Source organism: Beta vulgaris, chromosome 3 (genome assembly GCF_026745355.1).
Source record: "Beta vulgaris subsp. vulgaris cultivar EL10 chromosome 3, EL10.2, whole genome shotgun sequence".
Taxonomy (NCBI): Eukaryota; Viridiplantae; Streptophyta; class Magnoliopsida; order Caryophyllales; family Amaranthaceae; genus Beta; species Beta vulgaris.
The window spans coordinates 42,411,449-42,430,283 of NC_079204.1; the positions used below are offsets into that span (position 1 = coordinate 42,411,449).

At 38.2% G+C, this 18,835-nt stretch overlaps 1 protein-coding gene across 1 annotated transcript; it reads left to right on the forward strand.

The window, feature by feature from the left end:
• Window positions 1-16,864: 16,864 nt before the first annotated feature.
• On the forward strand, window positions 16,865-18,265 carry LOC125495680 (uncharacterized). The gene has a single exon (XM_048640467.1). It carries the CDS (start codon window positions 16,865-16,867, stop codon window positions 18,263-18,265), a length of 1,401 nt encoding a protein of 466 aa, XP_048496424.1.
• The last annotated feature ends 570 nt before the right edge of the window (window positions 18,266-18,835 follow it).

Genomic DNA, 18,835 nt, shown 5'->3' on the forward strand with positions numbered 1-18,835 from the left:
GGATGTGTGGATTGTCGTGCTATTAACAACATAACAGTGAAGTATAGGTATCCAATACCTAGACTTGATGATTTGCTTGATGAGTTACATGGTTCCACTATATTTTCGAAGATTGATTTAAGAAGTGGTTATCATCAGATTAGAATCAAAGAGGGTGATGAATGGAAAACAGCTTTTAAAACTAAGAGTGGTTTGTATGAGTGGCGTGTGATGCCATTTGGTTTGACAAATGCTCCTAGTACTTTCATGAGACTTATGCATGAGGTACTCATGCCCTTCATTGGTATCTTTGTTGTTGTTTATTTTGATGATATTCTTGTGTATAGTCAAAGTGAACAGGAACATCTAATGCATCTCAAGAAGGTTTTCCTTAAACTAAGGGAAAAGAAGCTGTATGCAAAGATGGAGAAGTGTGAGTTCTTTACTTCAAGTGTGACATTTCTTGGATTCATAGTGTCATCTAATGGCATTTCTATGGATGAATCTAAGGTGGAAGCAATCAAGTCATGGCCAGTTCCTAAATCTATCACTGAGGTTCGAAGTTTCCATGGTTTAGCTTCTTTTTACAGGAGATTTATCAAGAACTTTAGCACCATCTTGGCGCCATTGACTGAGTGTATCAAGAAAGGGTCCTTTATTTGGACTCCTGCAGCACAAGAAGCATTTGATCAATTGAAGAACATGCTTAGTAAGGCTCCTGTTCTAGCCTTACCTGATTTCAAGAAAGTGTTTGAAGTGGAGTGTGATGCAAGTGGCGTAGGCATTGGAGCTGTTTTACAACAAGGAGGGCGCCCATAGCCTATTTCAGTGAAAAGCTTAATCAATCAGACTCAACTACAGCACTTATGATAAGGAGTTCTATGCTATTGTTCGTGCCTTGACTCATTGGACTCATTATCTCAGACCAGCTCAGTTTGTGTTACATTCAGACCATCAGGCTTTGAAGTACATAAATGGACAACATAAGCTCAGTCCAAGACATGCAAAATGGGTGGAATTCCTTCAGTCCTTTGATTTTGTTTCAAAATATAAAACTGGAGTTTCTAACATTGTTGCAGATGCTTTATCAAGGAGGCATTCTATGCTTTCTCTTATGGAGGCTCGTGTATTGGCTTTAGCCATCTTAAAGACTTGTATTATGATGATCCAGATTTCTCTTTATTGTTAGAAGCATGCAAAGAAGGATCTCATGGAGCTTATTCATTGCAAGATGGCTTTCTTTTTCGAAACAACAAGCTTTGTATCCCTAAATGCTCATTAAGGGATTTGCTAATCAAGGAGGTTCATGGAGGAGGACTAGCAGGACACTTTGGCATTAACAAAACTGTTGATGTATTGCAGGAACACTTCTACTGGCCGAAACTTGCAGGAGATGTTCATGCTATTCTAGCTCGATGTTCTATATGTCAGAAGGCTAAAAGCTCCTTTCATCAAGGGCTTTACACGCCTCTACCTGTTCCAGTTCAACCATGGGAAGATGTGAGCATGGATTTCATTGTTGCTCTACCTAGAACTCAAAGGCAGAAAGATGCAATCATGGTGGTGTAGATAGATTCTCTAAAATGGCTCATTTCATTCCTTGTAATAAAACTGATGATGCTATTCATGTTGCTGATTTGTTCTTTAAAGAAATAATTAGACTTCATGGAGTTCCTAAGTCTATTGTTTCTGATAAAGATGTAAAGTTTCTTAGCTATTTCTGGAAGAACTTGTGGAAGCTTTTAGGTACTAAGTTGCTGTTTAGTACTACTGCTCATCCTCAAACTGATGGCCAGACTGAGGTGACCAACAGGACATTAACTATGCTGCTAAGGACACTTGTGAACAAGTCTCAAAGGGATTGGGATCTAAAGCTAGCTCATGCTGAGTTTGCTTACAATAGATCACCAACTTATGCTACTAAACACTCACCATTTGAGGTAAATTATGGGATTAATCCTTTAAGTCCTATTGATTTACTTCCATTTCCTATTGAAGCACATAGTAGCAAAGAAGCTGAAGTGAAAGCAAAGGAATGAAGCAACTTCATCAGCAAATTCGAACCAGAATAGAGAAGGTGAATGAAGCATACAAGGTTCGAGCAAACAAGCACAGGAAAGAAGTTCTTTACAAGCCAGGTGATCTAGTGTGGTTACATCTAAGGAAAGAGATTTCCTACAAGGAGGAAGAACAAGCTAATGCCACGAAGTGATGGTCCTTTCAAAGTGCTAGAAAAGATCAACAACAATGCATACAAGATAGAATTGCCAGATGAAATGGGAAACCTCTCAGCTACATCAATGTTGGTGATTTAGCTCCATATCTTGCAGATGATTCAGAGTTACAAGAAGACCTTTTCGAACCTGAGGAGAATGATGCAGGAGCATCTAGTTCAAGCAACCAAGGTCTTCTTCTACATGATCAAAAGGAGAACATGGTAAAGGAGGTTCAATTTCTAAGCCTAACTAGCTCGGTTTATTCTAAAACCTTACTTAAGCAACTTGATTAGGCTAATCCATGTTAATCTTACTTAAGCAAGATTAGTAATACTTAATGACACTTAAACATATATATATGTGTTGGTAATCAAGTTTAGTAAGTGATTAGTAGCCTAAGTACATGCTTAAGTTATGTTAATCATGCTTTAAGAGTTAAGCTAGTATAAGCTCATGTAATCCGGTTTATAAGCTAGTTTTAGGAGTTGTTTTTGCTGCTTTTTGGTGCCACCTCCTACTATGAAGCCATTGGGAAGTGTATGAACCCATATGAAGACCACATGGGCAAGGGAAGCAAAACCAATGAAAGGAGGAGACTTCAAGCAAGGGTATGCTGCTGCCTCATTTCCAGCGTCCAGCATAGCTTCCCTTTGAAGCTTTTGAGCAGCAATGATTTGTGCTGCAAATGGTACAAGCTTTTGAAGGTTTATAGTTTAATATGTTTACTTTAGTATTCCATTGGTAGTTCTTCTGTTTTGCACTTCGAATAGGGTGACTAAGCTAGTTTGTAGGAAGTGTGCTGGAAAGATTGTAATATTTGTATCTTGTATTTTATTAGCTTAGTTGGCATAGCTAGGGAAGTCCAAATCAGCCGAAATTTGGACACAATGTAAACAAATATGTTAGCTTTGCTATCCTTTTGGAATTAAGTCATTTGAATGAAAATTGAAGCTTTTATGCTTGAAACATTAAGCTGTGTGCTTATTGTATTTCCGGTCAGTTTAGACCATTCTCAAATCTTTGCTTAATTTTATCACTTAATCGTTGAATTAGTGATTGAAACTCAAAGTGGATGCAAGTTAGAAGCTTATTGTTATAACTTGATCTTAGATTGGTGGTATTTGGTTAGTGAAAGTGGTGGTTGTTCAATCTAATTGAACCGGTTTGTAACAAACAACTTATGTTCTCTTTCTTTGTTCTTGCTTAATACTTTGAATGCTCTTGTTATCTTAATTAATATGTATCAATTAGGCTTGTTTGAACATATGGTCATGCCATTCGGGTTAAAAAATGTTGGGGCCACATACCAGTGAGCAATGGATGCAATCTTTAAGGACATGATTGGAAAAATAATGGAGGTATATGTGGATGACATACTTATGAAGTCAAACGACTTTGCAGGACATAAAAAGACCTTAGTTAAGTCACTCACCGGGATGAGAATATCACCTGAAAATGAATCTACTAAAATGTGCATTTGGCGTTAAAGCTAGTAACTTTTTAGGATTCCTCATTCACAAGAATGAAATGGAAATCGACTAGAATAAGGCAAATGCGGTATTAGCAGCTAAGCCACCTTCTAATGAAAAGGAATTACAAAGATTCCTTGGACCGATCAACTATGTTAGAAGATTCATGGCTAATTTAGCTGGGAAGACTAAAAAAGTTTCACCTCTGCTAAGAGTAAAACATGAATCATAATTAATATGGGAGGAGGAACATCAAAATGCCTTTGATCAAATCAAACATGATTTGGCAAGTCCTCTTGTATTGATTCCTCCAAGGCAAAATGTAAAACCATTAAGATTGTATCTATCTGCTTCTGAAGATTTCATTGGTAGTCTCCTTACTCAAGAAAATGAAAAAGGGGCATGAACATGTTATATTCTACCTAAGTAGAATCTTGCATGATACCTAAAAAAAGGTATACCATGGTAGAGAAATGGTGTTTGTGTTTATATGATGCATCAATTAAGCTCATACCATATTTCATGGCCTTTACAATAGAAGTAATATCTCCAACATATGTCATAAATATATGATATCTCAACCTTTCACAAAAGGAAGGTTAAACAAATGGAGTTTACATTTACTGTAGTTTGATATAGTATATGTGCCCACAAAAGGCAGTAAAAGGTCAGGCCCTAGCTTTTCTTGGAAACCCATCCTTACTGTGACTCAAGAATCATTGATAGAGATGTCCTTCCATGGGTCTTATTCTTTGATGGGTCCAACACTAGAGAAACGACAGGAGCCGGTATATATATTTTATCTCTTGAGGATTCCAACGAAGCTAGTAGTATCCCTCAAAGGTCCATGTACAGACAATAGAGGTGAATACGAAGCTTTAATAATTGGGTTGGAGATGCTGTTAGAATTAGGGGCTAAAAGAGCACAAATATATGGGGATTCCTAGTTAGTCATTTACCAAATGAATGAAGAATTCAGGAGTATATCATCAGTATCATAGGAGTGTGGAAAAAAAGCACAAAAGTTGTGTAAAACATTTAAGGACATCACTTTCATACACATTCCCAAAGAAGAAAATAAAGTAGCAGATCAGCTATCACAAATAGCATATGCTAGTGAGAGATACATTCAAAAAATGAAGATATCATTCTCCAAGAGAAAATCCTAGACCCTCTCAGTGAAACTGATAAGGAAGGATCAAAAGGAATATTGGAAATCTATAGAATTTCAATATTAAGAGAGGAAAAGGACTAGAGAGATAAAAGTATTCACTATCTCCAGAACCCAAATAGGACAAAGTGCCAAATAGAGTCAAAATGGCAGCAACTAAGTTCTATATAAAATTTGTAAACTACACATAATGGATCCAGAAGGATTACTTGTAAGATGTGTGGATGCTAGAGAAGCTCTAACCCTCATGGTAGAGATTATGCTAAAGATTGCAAAAGATGTCAGAGGTTCAGACCTATCAGTAGGGCACCAGCTTGATAACTTAAGTACATTCTTAAACCTTGGTCCTTTAGAGGATGGGCATTAAATGGTAGGGGAAATAAACCATGTATCTTCTAAGAACATTCATACATTCTGGCGGTGACTGACTACTTCACCAAATGGGTGGAGGCTCAGGCTTTCAACAAGATTTGTTCCAGGTTGTAATAAACTTCTTGGAAGAGAAAATCTTCACAAGATTTAGGATTCTAGAAACTATCACCTTTTATCAGGACACAATATTCAGGAATCCTAACCTGCAGGAATACCTCAATCAGTTTGGGATCACTAAGTTGCATTCAACAGCTTAGTATGCTCAAGCAAATGGTCAAGCTGAAGCTACCAATAAAATCATAGTAAAAGGGATCTCAAAGCTAATCGACAATAATCCACGAAAATGGGATGAGTTACTGCTATAACCCACATGGGCTTACAAGACCTCTAAAAGGAAAGCAACAGAAGTTACCCGCTTTAACTTAGTTTATGTACATACTCTAGTCATCCGAGTTGAAGTGAACGTGAGATCATCAAGGGTGGCCCAACAAATGGGACTATCAGGAGATGATTATTCACATGCGATGAATATTGAAATTATGGATGCTCTAGAGACTAAGGAAGAAGCTCTAGCCAAAATGAGAATCCAAAAAGAGAGGTTTGCTAGGGCCTACAAGAAAAAGATAATGCCTAAAGAATTCCAGGAGAATGATAAAGTTTCGAAAATGTTTCTGTTAAAAGTAGCTTACAAATATCCACAATTAGGAAACTGGTCACCTAAGTGGTAAGGTCCCTTTATCTTCCATGCGAAAATGTCTGGAAATGCATACGTATTAAAAGATATAGATGGCAACATAAAAGATAGAGCCTTGAATGGCAAATTTTTAAAGAAATATCACCCATCTATATGGGAACAACACGATCATATGTTTCAACAAAAACCTGCAGAATTTTTCTAAACAACAAATGATTATTAAAATTATAACATTAATAATAAGAATCCTAGAGACAGAAACTCTCTCCTCTCTCTAGACCTCAATGGAACAGTAATGTTCATCACAATTTTTGTCCCTCAGCAACACTGGAGCTATGGCAAAAGGTGCCAAAAAGGGTAATGGAAGTAAGAAGCAAGTTAAGGAAGGACAGAACGTTAAGGTTGTCCGTAAACCACAATCAAGAGATGCTAGGAAGGAAATCAATGTCAATGAGTTAAAGGATGATTCATTGAGTTGGAGCTCAGATGATGATCAATCACACACTTCTGTTGATTTTGCAGCTTCGGAAAGAGATAAGGAGGCATTTGTTGAAGCTCAAAATAGACGAGAGAAGTGGATTGCATCGGTCCAAACTCTGGCAAGTTCGATTTGGCTTATAGTTCAACCCTCTCCTCATCCGATGCAACAGCTTGTGAGCAATGCTACAAATTCCTCTGTCTCAAGTACTTGGCGTCACTCTTTGTTTCATAATATTGTTGATGAAGGATTGAATTTAGAAATACATGTGGTGGATGTTGGTGTCATTGTAGGAGAGAGTAGTGATGTGAATGTTGTTAAGATAATTATGGAGGATGTAAAACAGGAATTAGAATATTGGCAGAGTTTTGTAGTGTGTTACATTCTTGAGGTGAAACCTCCATTAAGGATTGTGAAAGGGTTTATAAGGAGGATCTCGAAGAAATATGGTATTGTGAAGGTGGTTGTGCTGAAATTTGGTGTGTTTATGGTTAGGTTTCATAATGTTGATAGTAAGAATCAAGCACTGGAGGCTGGTCCCATCTTGCATGATAGCAAGCCAGTCATTGTGAAGGAATGGTCCCTTGAGGTTGATATTACTACTGATTGTGTGAAAATGGTACCTACCTGGATCAAGTTGCCTAATCTGCCTTTGCAGTACTGGGAACAAGTAGCTTGAATAAAATAGTAGGAGTTATTGGGAAACCTATTAGAACAGATCGTGCTACTGCTCAAAAGGATCTGTTAGACTATGCTAGAGTATTGGTTGAAGTTGCTCTAGATCAAGAATTCCCTAATGAGGTGATATTTTACAATGAAAATGGTAAGATGCAGACTCAGCAGATCATAAATGAATGTAAGCCAGTGATGTGCAGTGATTGTGGGGGTATAGGGCATAATATGGAGCAATGTAGACAAAAGAGAATTGAAGTTGCTATGGCTAAAATTAAACCACAAAAGAAGTGGGTGCCTAAGGGTCAGATGAAAGATCTTACTAGCAAACAATTTGTTCTTATAAAGGTGCCTAACGCAGTGGAGGTGACTGAACTTGTATCTGGTTTAGCTGCTATTGTAGAGGAAACTGAAAAAAGGGCCAGCAAGCTATTCTAGAAGGGGGTGTTCATGATACTCTGGTGATGCAGCAAGTTGAAAATAGAGAGAGTGAGGAAGAAGGTGTGATACAGGTAAATGAAATGAAGGATCTGGACGGGATAGTTGCATAGGAAATTCAGGCTCCTAGCTTGGTTCCAAATGGAAAGAGTGGGGTTTTAGAATATAAGGGGACTGAATAGCTTGAATAAACATGGTGATGTTAGAACTATTCTAAGTCACCATAATTGTGGGTTGTTTGGTCTCCTAGAGACTAGGGTTAAACCAAGGAATGTGGATAAGGTTTACCCTAGAGTATGTCATAACTGGAGCATTGTGGCAAACTACTCTTATCATCAGGGAAGAAGAATCTGGTTGATTTGGCTTCATAATAAATTTGATGTTGAGGTAGTGGAATGTAGAGCTCAGTTTATTCATAGTAAGGTGACTCATAAGGGAACAAGTAGATGCTTTTATTTGACTATAGTGTACTGCTCAAATGATATTGCTGACATAGTGGTTATGTGGGATGATTTAAGGAGACTGAAGATCAGTAGGGTGACTTGGGTAATTTGTGGATACTTTAATAATGTGATTTATTTCAATGAGAGATTGGGCTCTGCTGTTACAATGCAAGAAGTGGAAGAGATTAGAAGGTGTTTGAGAGATTGTGAGGTGCAAGATTTCGAGAGTGTGGGCCCCTTCTTCAATTGGTCTAATAAACAAGAGGAGGAGGAAAGGGTGTATTCCAAAATTGATAGAGTTTTTGTCAATGACGCCTGGTTGGCAAAATTTGAAGGCTCTTTTGCTAACGTTCTTCCAGAGAGTGTATCAGATCATTCTCCTTGTATAATTAAGTTGGAAGGCCAGCAGGGTGGTAATCCAAAGGCTTTCAGATTTTTCAATATATTGACTAAAGCAGTGGAATTTGAATCCATTGTGCTGAGAGGATGGCAAAAACAAGTTACTAGATGTGCAATGTATCAAGTTGTGAAGAAATTGAAGGAGATGAAAGTTCAGCTGAAAATGCTGAACAAGAGTAAGTTCTCTAACATTGAGATTGAAGAAGATGTGGCTTATAAGCATCTAATTACAATTCAAAAGCAATTGCATTTAGATATGAGGAATCCTGAGTTGCAAGCTCTTGAAATAGAAGGCAGGAAGAGATACTTGGAGATGAATCAGGCTAGAATGACCTTCCTTCATCATATTGTAAAGTGTGACTGGTTAAAGGGTGGTGACACTAAAACTGCTTATTTTCATGCATGTCTGAGAAGAAGAAGAAGAGCTCAAAAACCATTTATAAAGAGTGAAGGATATGAATGGTGAGTGGGTTGATACTAAAGAGCAAGTGGAATCTACATTTATGGAGTATTATGAAGGATTGTTAGGTAATGCTCTTATTAATAGGAAGAAGGTGAGCAATAGTGTCCTGAATGAGGGAGTGACTTTGAATTAAAGCCAGCAAGGTTTCTTAATTCAACCTTTTTGCTGTGAGGATGTGAAGCAAGCTTTGTTTGAAATTCAAGATAATAAGGCTCCTGGGCCTGATGGGTACTCAAGCCATTTCTTCAAGCAGTCATGGAGTATTGTAGCGGAAGATATCACTAGTGCTATACTGGATTTTTTCAGGTCTGGAAAAATTCTAAGGCAAATAAATAGCACTACTCTTTGCCTGATCCCTAAGTGTGAACAACTTCAGGATGTCACTCAATTTAGGCCCATTGCCTGCTGCAATGTCCTATATAAAGTTATATCCAAAATGTTGTGTAATAGGCTGAAGAAGGTGACTGTGGAACAAAGAATAATTTTTCATAACATATTAATCTGCCAGGATATGTTGAGGCACTATAAAATAAAGTCTGAGCCTGCTAGATGCACTATAAAAGTTGATCTGCACAAAGCTTATGGAATATTTGTTAAATGGGTAATGTTGCGACTACCCCTAGTTATTCATTGAGTATAAATGGGAAGCTGTGTGGTTTCTTTCAAGGAAAGAGAGGGTTGAGGCAAGGGGATCCTATTTCCCCTATCTTGTTTGTCATTGCTATGGAATATTTTTCAAGGTTGATGAAGAAAATGCAGAAGAAGTCATAATTTGATTTTCACTACAGATGCTCTGAGTTGAAGTTCACACACCTGATATTTGCAGATGATTTGATGTTTTTCTGTAAAGGTGTGACTCAATCTGCAATTATGATGAAGAGAGTTCTAAAGACTTTCTCAGCTACATATGGTCTGTTTGCTAGCCAAGAGAAAACAACAGTCTACTTTGGCAATGTGAAGGAGGAAGTTCAGTAGAGAATCCTTCAAGTTACTGGTTTTCAGAATGGGTCTTTTCCATTAAGGTACTTAGGGGTTTTTATCACCTCAAAAAGAATTTCTAAGGCAGATTGTGAAATTCTGGTGGATAAGATATTAAAGAGGCTTGTTTGCCTGAGCTCTAGACACTTATCATATGCTGGAAGAGTAACCTTAATAAATGTAGTGCTTATGAACTTACACTCTTACTGGGCACAAGTGTTTTTATTGCCTAAAGGTGTGCTGGAGATAGTAACAAGGATATGCAGGGCATATCTATGGGAAGGTAAAGTGTATTCTTCCAAACCTCCTCCTATAGCCTTGCAGGATGTGTGATATGCTAAAAATAGAGGAGGTTTAGGTATTAGGGAATGTATAAGTTGGAATATAGCAGATATTGGTAAGTATATGTTTTGCAAATAGCTAATAATGCTGATTTGTTATGGATCAAGTGGATCCATTCAGTGTATATTAAGGATGATGAATGGTGGGAATATAGAGCTCCAGTGAATGTAAGCTGGTGCTGGAAGAATATTTGCAAAGTTAAGGAGTTGTTGAGACAAGCCTACACTGGAAATAGGTGGCTAAATTCTGATGAAAAATACACAACCAAGGCAGGATATCACTGGATGCATCCAGAAGGAGAGAGAATTACATGGCATAATTGGGGTTGGAGTTCTTTTAATGTTCCCAAACACTCGATCATATCTTGGATGGCTGCCAAAGGCAAGCTGAGGACTAGAGACAAGTTGGTGGTTGTGGGAGTTAGCAATGACAGTAGATGTGCCTTGTGCTACCAAGCTACAGAAGATTGTCAACATCTATTCTTTAGGTTCCCATTTATCAAGCTGGTGTATTCTGATCTTATGCAGTGGTTAGGCATAAGAGCTTCGGCAAATGAGAGTGTATATACACACAGGAAGAAATGGCGTAGAAAGCATGGGAGTAAAAGAAGGCAGAAGATTTGTTGTGCTACTTTGGCTGCAGAAGTATATGATGTATGGAAGGCTAGGAACAGTGCAGTGTGGAAATTTAAGGTTCCTCGCCCTGAAGTTGTTATCAAAGGTATACAGAGGACTGTATATACAGTAGAGTGCATCATCAGGTGACAACAAAGTGGTCTAGAGAGGATATTGAGTGGTTAGAGAAGTTAGCTATAAAGGCTAACTAAATAAGGCTATGTTGTGGCTTTTGTTATCTGTTACTTGCTGAGAGTTTTCTTGTATCAGTGTGTGGATGGTGTTAGTGTAGTGTAGTGTAGTGGTTGTTTAGTTTGCTTTGTTGTTTTGTAGTAGTGTTTGTGTTTGTAGATGGTGGAGCTTCTAATGCTTTTTGGTATAAAATCTCTTACATTTTACCAACAAAAAAAAATAACATTAATAAAAATGTTATATCCTAAAAATTTCAACATTGTCTAACAACTAAGGTTTTTAATGGCTGACCAAGTATTAATAAGCTTTTCCTCCTGGAGAATCAACCTCTACTGTACAACCATCTCTTTGAACATCTCTTACCTCAAATGGGCAAGCTTATTTCGTCCTTGGTGCAGTTTATTTTCTTCAACATCAATGCAGTTCTGAAGTGAAGACTTCTCATTGATGATATTAGTTTCTTCCTTATTGATCTCAGTCAGGCAACTTTGTAGAGGTTGCCTTTCCTTAGAATGAAGCTTCAGCATCTGATCAAAGGAGCGCACAAAATCTTGAATCTGTTTACCAAAGTTTTTGATGGATCTGGCTTGAGTTTCCAAAAATGCTTCCACTTCCTGAAGTTTTTGAGCTGAGAACTTCGGTGATTGAACTCTTGTTTCAAAATTACATAATTACAGAAGTAGGGTTTCTTTGACATTGTCAAGACAGGGTATCAAATACTCAAATCCTTGAGAAATTAGGGATTCCAAGATTTGTCTGAGTGTCTGTGCAAAAACCTTATCATAAGGGTTGTTTGTTAACGTTAAGCAGGGCTCCCATATTCTGTCTTCTTGTCTCATATGTTCAGAAGATTGGTCACTGGAGCAATGATTACTGCGAGTAATGGGAGGCTGATTCCTTATAATCATGGTTGTTTGGAGATTAGCTTATTTCTCTCCATAAGACTCTTTCATTACACTTGCTTCTTGAGTGATGCCCTCTGCATCGTAAAGAAGAGAAGTCAAGTTAGCAATAGAGTGAAGTCTGGTATCATGAGACATGGGTTCATGTAGAGGAAGTCGAACATGAATTCATGAGGAAAGAAAGGCAAACCGAACCCAGAAGTAGAATGTGAAGTTGATGAAGAGCCCTTAAGCAGGGATGTAATCAAAAGCTCAGTGTTGTTCCTTAAGCGTGTGACCTCTAAATGAATGATATCTTTTGGACTTCACTCCCAGCAATGGAAGACATCACTTCGAATTTTGTTGAATCAATATTTGAGCTTGAAACCTCAACATTCAAAGTGGCTCATAGGGGTCCTCATTAAAGTAATGAAGTGAGGCCTCATTAGGAGAATCCAAGTGTGAATAATTAACATCCTATGACTCAGGGACATCACTTCCTTCCAAAAGTAAAGTAATAATGTTCTCTAATTGAGGGGCAACATCGCTTGGATGAAGAGGGGATGGTTAGACGAGGATGGTTGATGGCAGTTTCATCAACAAAGCCACCTTTTGAGATTTATCCTGGATCAACCACCTGGGAGATACCTACTAAAGGATGGTTGGTAGAGCTAAGAGATGATGACTTCTCAGAAGAAGGATCACTAGGAGACTTAGTCTCAATGTTATCAACACTAGAAGGACCTAGAATTAAAATCATCAATATTCCAAACGAAAAAGCGAAACTTCTTCTAAAAAGAGTAAAGTTGGTGTTCATACCGCTTTGACTCCTTGGAGTTTCCATCTAGGAAAAATTTAAGATATTGTCTTGTCATCATCTTCATCAGAAGAGATTACATATTGTGGGACTTCAGAAAAAACTTTCAACTTAGGGCGTGTCGTGCTGCAATGCCTCAAAGGCTTGAAAGTAGAAAGATAGTGGTAATATCTCTTTTTTGTAGCTCCCTTGGAAGGGTCAATATGGTGGAGGTTAGTTATAAAAGATAGGCAATACATATGAAAGATATGGAATACATTATCTAGATATATAACAGCACATGCCCCACGTATCCTAAAAAATAGGGATGGCAGTTGTAATGGTTGTATTATAAGTACATCATTTTAAATCTGAGGTTTTTTTACTCCTATTTTGTTTTACCGTCAAAACCCAAAAATCCTTGAATATGGCTAATCAATAAATATCCCCTTGCCATTTCCTGGGGAATATTGGAGGCATAGATTTAAGATAGACATAACACAAGAGGATTGGGAGAAATTCAAAGATGGGGAGATGAAAAAGTGGCATTCTACGATTACAAGACTCTCAAAGGTCTAATCTGGAGATGCGAAGGAACAATGATCCAATGCTACTATCATTGGAAGCAATGTGGATTTCCTAGCATTGCACCTTTGGCCAAAAATGAAAAAAGGTGAGTTATAAAAGCTAATGAGTGTCTGCAAAGCATAGGAAGAATGCATTGTAAAACAATACTTTCCCCTAATCTCACGTTGAAATACTAGAAGTCCATAATCTGCGAAGGAAGCTTGGGCGTATTCAACAAACTATATAGGATAGTCCAATTGAAAGAAAATATGGGTTTAAAAAAACGCATACAATATTAGTCTACTTGCCTATTATGGGATGAAACACTAGTAGAATAATTGCTAATTGCTGCGGTAATATTACTATGGTTTTACCTATACGCAGCGATATATCACGTAAAAAGAAAAAGAAAAATATAAAATAACCATATTGCTGCGGTTTCGAACGAAAACCGCAGCAATATGGTCTCAACAAATTAATATTTAAAAAATAGGATTTGAATCTATTGCTGCGGTTTCAAGAAGAAACCGCAGCAATAGGGTTATTAGGGTAGTTTTAATGTCTTTTAAAAATAGGGTGAGCGTCGTTTCCTCATATTTCTCTCTCACTCCTTCCCTCCTCCCTCATTCAGTTTCCTCCCTCCTCCCTCATTCAGTTTCCTCCCTCATTCAGTCTCCTCCCTCCTTCGCCGGTTCACCCATCTTCTCTCCTCAATCGTTCTTCGTCGTTCTCGACGAAGTCTTCCCTCCTCCTCGAGATATTACACACATCACCAGTCTTCCCTCCTCGAAATTTGTCTTTGTTGGTCGAAGATGAACTGTTTCATCTGCGTTCTTCGTCGGTTCACCAGGCGAATTGAAGACGAAGACTCGCGAAGCCCGTGCTCATCGGCGCGTCGGGATTTCCTTCGCCCATATCATCCGTGTTCTTTGTCGGTTCACCAGGCGAAGACGAAGACGCAACCTCTATCGTTTCATCTACCTTCGCCATTTGAAGCCCGCGCTCGATGGTTCACCAAGCGAAGACGGTTCACAGGCGAGGTTCGATCGTCGGTTAACCTCTGTCGTTCCGTCTTCGTCCTTCCTCAAAAATCCAGATCTTGTTTTGTTTTTTTCTTATTTTAATTTTTTAAGATTCATATGATGTTAATGGTTAGATTCTGATTTTTCGTATTTTTTTAATAATTTTTTTTTGAATTTCTTTTCTTATATATGTTGGATTTTGTGTATTTTTTATGATTTTGATTTTGTATATCTTTTCTGTTTTTGAATATTGTATAAGCATTTTTTGTCATTATTTAGAATCATTAGTGTCTTATTTTGTTCCTAGTTCCTTTTCTTTAAAATTTGATGGCAAAGACTAAAAAAAAAAATATATTTCCAATACCAGTACCCTATTGCTGCAGGTTTTACTAAAAATTGCAGCAATAGACTTCATTTTTTAGTATTGAAAAACATACATATTGTTGCGGTTTTATCCCAAAAACCGCAGCAATATCTTCCAATATTGCTGCGGTTAAAAACCGCAGCAATATAATTATTACCTATTGCTGCCCCCTGAATTGCTGCGAGCCTAAAACCGCAGCAATAGGTCAGTTTTTGACCGTAGCAATAAGCATTTATTCTACTAGTGAAATTTTGTTGGGAGGAGGCATCCCTATATTCCCGGGCGAAGATTACTCAGATGATGATGATCCTGACGTTAATGAAGATGAGGAGCCACAAATTATCATCAGTTTTACCCATCTACGTGCTTGATAAATCAAGCAAATATTTTAAATGTCTTTGTGATTCTAGTGATAGTACGTAGTTTAGACCCTGCTTAGTAATATATGTCCATGTTTCTGTTCGACCCTTCCATTTTGTTGTGGGGTTTTAACACATGAAGTTTCAAAGATTATCCCTTATTTCACAAAATAGGGGCGTAAATAATTAAGCTTAGTGCCATTATCACTCCTAACACGTTTAATTGTCTGATTAAATTATCTTTCCACCAATGCCATAAAATGCAGAAACATAATTTCAACCTCCAATTTATTATATAATAAATAAGTCCAAACAGTCCGAAAAAACTTATCAACGATTGTTATAAAATACGAAGCACCACAGGCAGACTTAGTTCTATATGAGCCCCATAAGTCACGGTGTATTAATTCAAAATCCTACTAGCTCTACTATCACTCCTTAAAAAACTAGTTCTAGGTTGATGGGCATGAAAATAAATATCACACCCATCTTTGTTGCGGCTAGTAATAATAGAGGGACTCACACAAGGTAAATGTCGCTGAACTTTCTCCAAAGGATGACCAAACGCTTATGTCATATATCCATCGATGACATGCCAACAAGAACCATTATATTAACATACTATATCAAAAACCCTCTCCGAAAACCCTCCTAAAACCCTCTGCTGGCGCACGATTAGGTGCCTTGCTATCCTACACCATCGGTTGGTATGGGTCGGAAAAAGAAGACCTCCGGGCAGGCGAGTAGCTCGTCGACGCTGGGATCTTCGAAGATGGTTGATAATGTTACAAAAACTCAGGCTTTTGGTGAACCGGTGGAAAAAATCAATGAAACAGTAACTAATGATCAACAACCAGAGGTAGTGGAAAAATCCCACGTTGAGGAAGCTCAGCTACGATGGAAAGGCTTTACAGGACAGTCACGTATCTCCGAGAAAGGTATGGGGTTGAACTTTTTAGCTCCTGTTATAGTTAATGGTGATTTTGTTGCTAAACTTGATAAAAAGATGTGGATACTCAGATGAAGAACTGGGAAGGTGCTTTAGTAGTCTATGTTGTTGGTCAAAATCCCCCTCTTACTTCTATTTCACAATATGTGAATGTATTTTGGCATTTGATGCATGAACCTGCCGTTTTCAAACATAAAGAGGGTTTCTTCATTGTTATATTGAACTCTAAGGAAGATAAAGATCGTATATTGCTTGTTGGGCCTCATTTATTCTATGGTAAAACCATGATAGTTAAGAAATGGTGTGCTAGCTTTAATTTTCATGAGGAGATCTTGAAGGTGGTTCCTGTGTGGGTGAAATTTCCAAATCTGCCACTTAGTTGTTAGGGTGGAGATTCCCTAAGCAGGATAGGGAGTGTTCTAGGAGTTTTCCTGTTTGCTGATGAATGCACTAGCAAAGGATTGCGCATCTCCTTTGCGAGAGTTCTTGTGGAGATAGATGTAACTCATAAACTACCAGAAAATGTTATAGTGGAGGAACCTAATGGCAATTGTTGTAACTAGAAAGTGGTTTATGAATGGTTGCCTCCTTTATGTAAGAAGTGTAGTAAGGTTGGACATAATTGTGGTGCCTTACCAGAAGTCAGAGCAAAACCTAAGGTCACTCATAAATGGGTTCCAAAGAAAATGAGCTCAATTTTTAATGTAGAACTTCCTACCAGTAGTGTGGAGCCTACCCTTCCTAGACCTCTAGAAGACCTTCTAGAGCAGATTGCAGAAGAAGGAGATACTGAGGTTATTATCACTCTAGTTGCCACACCTGCAAATGTGAGGGTTGATACTGAGGAAGGAGGGGCCTGGAAAGTTGTCACAAGAAAAACAGAAGATAAAGGGAAGGGCATCCAGAGTGGTGTGCAGCTTCAGTTTGGCTCAGGTTTGCCTGTGGGTGCTAGGGGACCAAATCCCTATTTATCTTAATGATTTGCATCAGCTAGAATGTAAGGGGTATGAACGACTCCTTCAAGTTGAAGGAGATTAAAAACTTCCTTCATATCAATAAAGTAATTGTGTGTGCTCCACTTGAAACTAGAGTTAGACCTCATAATCAAGGTAAGATTCAGAAGAAATTGGGGGACAGATGGAATTGGATTTGCAACTATGGTTCTACAAACAAAGGTAGAATTTGGCTAGGATGGGTGAAGGGTGAAGCCAGGGTGAGGTTGTTGCTTGCCTCTGAACAATTTGTTATTGTTGAGGTTCAGAACACTCAGGGTGAGTGTTTGTTCCACTATGCAGCTATCTATGGGCTGCATACAATTGAGGATAGGAAAAGCCTATGGGATGACCTTAGAAGTTTTGTGAATGGCCTTCATTCTCCTTGCATTTTGATGGGATATTATAATGATGTTTATCAGGCTATTGACAAATTGCAAGGAAGTGATATTACCCATGCTGAAACTATGGATTTCAGTAACTTCATGGTGGATAACTGTTTATCTGAAGCTCCAACTAGTGGGAACTTCTATTCATGGAGTAATAAAGGTCATGGAGCTAATAGAATATCAAGCAGGATTGATAAGGCTATTGTTAATGTAGAATGGGTGAGTAAATATTCAGATGTTGTTGTGAAGTATCTTAATGCAGGAGTATCAGATCACTCTCCCTTGCTCTTCTCACTTGCTGAGGCTCATCATGAAGGAGGTGGTAGGCCTTTTAGGTTTCTTAATCATTTGGCTGATCAGACGGGATTTCTAGATATGGTGAAGAAAGCTTGGGATTCTCCCCATTGCAGTTGGAAGATGAAGAAGCTGTTCGTTAACTTACATAAGACAAAGGAGGCTATTAAAATATTCCATGCCAGTAGCTACTCCCAGGCTCATTGCATGGTGGATGCTTATAGGAGGCAGTTAGAAACTTTGCAAGCCAATCCTGCTTTGAACCATGATGTTGATCTTCAAGAGAGTGAGAAAGAAACCTTAGAGATGTTGAAGAAGTGGTCTCTCATCAACATGAGTGTTGTCAGGCAAAAATCTAGAATTAGTTGGCTCTCACAAGGTGATGCTAATTCTAAGTTTTATTTTACTGCTGTTAAAGTGAGAAATGCTAAAAGCAAAATTGCTATGTTGTTGCACAACTCACAAGGTGAAATTTTAACTGATCCTGTGATAATTGGAGAAGAGATTAAAGCATTCTACATGAAGTTACTCGGTACTAACTCTGATTCCATTGAGGCTATTAATATAGGCATGGTTAGAAAGGGTCCCAGGCTCTCACATCAGGCTTGTAACATGCTTATTCAGCCTGTCACCACTCATGAAATAGATGCTGCATTGGCTTCCATTGATGATGCTAAAGCCCCAGGCTTGGATGGGTTTAATGTTGTCTTTTCAAGAAAACTTGGGCAGTGATTAAACCTGAGGTGTACTCTGGTGTCCTTGAGTTCTTTGAAAATAACTTGATGTACAAGCCTGTTAATATCACTGCTATCACCTTAATACCTAAGGTTGATAATCCAACTCAAGCCAAAGAATATAGGCCTATTGCCTGTTGTACTCTTATCTACAAAATCATCTCTAAGATTTTAACTAAAAGGCTGCAGGAAGTCATAAATGGAGTAGTGTGTAGTTCTCAATCTAGGTTCATGCCTGGGAGGCAGATTGGGGAGAATATCTTGTTAGCAACTGAACTAATCAGGGGTTACAATAGGAGTCATATGTCTCCTAGATGTGTCATCAAAGTTGACATTAGGAAGGCTTATGACTCTATGGAGTGGGTGTTTCTAGAGAGTATGCTGAAAGAGTTGGGCTTTCCAAGACAATTCAATGAGTGGGTAATGCTTTTTGTTCAAACTGTGTCCTATTCTATCTTGTTGAATGGTTGTCCCACAAATCCATTCCCTGCCAAGAAAGGGCTAAGACAAGGGGACCCCTTGTCTCCTTTCTTATTTGCTATAAGTATGGAGTACCTCAGTAGATGTC